Genomic DNA, 2,771 nt, shown 5'->3' with positions numbered 1-2,771 from the left:
ATATCGTGATATCAATTTTGGCCATATCGTCCAGCCCTAGTTTCTTGTGTTCGGAACAACAGCAAGAGAAGCGTATGATGCCTATTTTTAAAAATTCTGTTCTGATTCTAATTTGTTTAGTGTATTCTAGCATTATTTTTTTTTTTTTTGTATTTTAAATTGCAGTATTCTGGCCAAGAAAATATTCTTTAGCCTTTATCATTATATAAATAAATAAAGAATTAAATAACCCTCACAGCAAAGGTTAATAAGTTGCCATTCGATTTCTAAAGCAGCTGAAGAATGTTCAGCTGTTCACATGTCAGTGTGGAATGGCTCCAGATGTTCACACCTGTGTGTGAAGTGAATTCTTCTACTCTTTGTCCTAAATTAGCTTTTTAACACCACTATGAACATAATTTTTGGTGTGAAACGGAGCCAGATGTGTCTGCATTAACCGGGAATTTATTATCCTCTTCTTAGACTCTTCTGAAATAAACCAACAACTTGACCTTGCATTCCCAGAAATCCAGTCAGTTTGGCACTCAAAATCGGCAAACCACTCTGAGAATCAGCTCTCGATTCTGCTGACAACGTCTTTAGTTATTATGTGACATAACTACAGTAAACATGGCACATAATAGTCTTTATTTACAAGTGTAAAGAGTTTTGAGAATATTTTTGAGTCATTTTCCAGTGTTTCCTCTGTCAGCAGCTTCGTTGATTATAATGAGAGCAATTTAGTTTTGTTTCACATTAGAATAAGCTGTTTTTGAGAATATTTTGTCTCCTGACCTCTGATATTAGCAGATCCCAGGCCAAGGACAGGTTTTGTGGTGACAATTTTTCTGGCCCAGAACTATTAGAAAAAAGAGCTAGGGACATTCGCTGTAACCTGGGTGTGACTATTCTTCTTTCACTGGTTCAGTCATTCTGGACACAAGCATAACCTTGTCCCCTCCACCCTCAAATACAGCTGAAATCACACACACAACCCCCTCCCTGCTGACAGTATGGGACAGATGCAGTGGATTGGGGTGGATGTAGCTTTGGATTGGTGGGGGTTGTGTTCATAGTCAGCAGGGGGCTGATGGCAGCACTCTCTTTGTGCCGGTTTGCTCAGAAGAGTTAGGAATTTCCACAGGGGCCACCATGTGCTCCGCTGTTGGCCATTGCTGGGGAGAGTTGTGTCTTTTAACTCATAAAATGTCTGCCTGGTTTTAGGTACCTCCCTTGAGTGAGTTTTTGTTCCACGCAGACTTAGTGGTGTCATTTTATTTATTTTTTTATTTGCGTCAATACAAAATTGTTTTAATTAAAATATTGAAAGTTGTAGTATAAACTCTTTAAATCCTTTTTTGCTATTACCTGGAAGTTCCCATTGTTTCCTTTGAAAGAACACTCTTGCTGTACTCTTGTTCCTTTCTGATCCAGCCACACTTCAAAAATGTATTCACATTTTTGCTTTTGCTTGCTAAGTCCAAGTTCATGTGGAAGGACTTTGACATTTGGAGATTTATTTAATTATCTTTTTCTTCTTTTAGAAAATGGATATCAGTGGAGTTAAAGTTCTGGAGTCAGCCGAGGACATCCAGGAGCGTCGACAGCAGGTTCTGGATCGGTACCATCGTTTCAAGGAGCTGTCCTCTGTACGCAGACAGAAACTCGAAGACTCTTACCGGTTCCAGTTCTTCCGTCGAGACGCAGATGAGCTTGAGAAATGGATCCAAGAGAAGCTACAGATCGCCTCTGATGAGAACTACAAGGACCCCAGTAACCTACAAGTGAGAGAAAAACTAAGTTTCCTAAATGCCCTTTCTAAAAATCTCTCAGGGAAAAATGTGTTGTCACCTCTGTTCTTGAAGTGACTCTTCCCTTAAGCTGTAAATTGGGTCCTTGACTGGGTCTGTCTGCTGTAATCAGCAGTGAATTACTTTATAAAGTCATCAGATTATAATAGCTTGAAAACAGTAAATGAACACATGCATGCAGTGACTTTGGTCACAAAGTTTGTGTTGTGACTTATGCAGACGTTTATAGAGATAATTATGCAATTGGTTGAAATCAGGCCTTACAAAGTGGCAAACTTCTCTGAAGAAATGCATTTTCACAATATACAATGTTTAAAAACAAAAATCTGAATATGATGCATCTTTACCATTATATTTGTCTCATACAGCATTTTCCCCCTTCTCTTAGGGAAAGCTCCAGAAACATCAAGCCTTTGAGGCAGAGGTGCAGGCTAATGCTGGGGCCATCATTAAACTGGACGAAACCGGCAATCTCATGATATCTGAGAGCCACTTTGCATCTGAAACCATTCGAGTAAGGCTCTTTCTTTTTAATTCCACATGCTAGAGTTCCATAATGGAGAAAAGTGGTATAGTGTTTTAACTTTATCTTATATGGATCAGTCTTTCACGCCTTACCGGACCACTCAGCGACCAATAGTAAAAAGTGTCAATTATGGCGCTTTTATTCCAGTAGGTACTTGAGTGCGGTGAAATAGGTTTTATTTTCATTTGTTCTACTTCCTTTTACAGCGCATGTCCCTTGAAGGAACTGAGTGCTGTGTTCTTTTTCAGTCTACCTTATTCAGTCTTTCTATTGGAATCCAAGCTGACTTTCTTTTTCCGAAAAATATATTTCTAGACTTAAACTGAGATGTCCTTAAACTTCTTTGTTTTTGTTTCTAATCGGAGTTTGTTTTGATCCTAATTGTCTGTCTTTGTCCCCTCTTAAAATTCAGACCCGTCTAGAGGAACTTCACCGTCTGTGGGACCTGCTGCTGC

General features: G+C 39.1%; 1 protein-coding gene across 1 annotated transcript; it reads left to right on the top strand.

Annotated features, from left to right (window-relative positions):
* Positions 1-1,519: 1,519 nt before the first annotated feature.
* Positions 1,520-2,767, top strand: LOC107736763 (spectrin alpha chain, non-erythrocytic 1-like; the record flags this gene model as incomplete). The annotated part of the gene is made up of 3 exons (XM_016548120.1): positions 1,520-1,763; positions 2,179-2,304; positions 2,729-2,767. Coding segments are annotated over exons 1-3 (402 nt in total), but the record flags the coding sequence as incomplete, so codon positions are not given.
* Positions 2,768-2,771: the final 4 nt, after the last annotated feature.

The sequence above is a fragment of the Sinocyclocheilus rhinocerous genome, unplaced genomic scaffold (assembly GCF_001515625.1).
Source record: "Sinocyclocheilus rhinocerous isolate Xijiao unplaced genomic scaffold, SAMN03320098_v1.1 C36956751, whole genome shotgun sequence".
NCBI lineage: Eukaryota > Metazoa > Chordata > Actinopteri > Cypriniformes > Cyprinidae > Sinocyclocheilus > Sinocyclocheilus rhinocerous.
The sequence above is the reverse complement of the archived record's forward strand: the minus strand, read 5'-3'. Positions and strand labels throughout refer to the sequence as shown.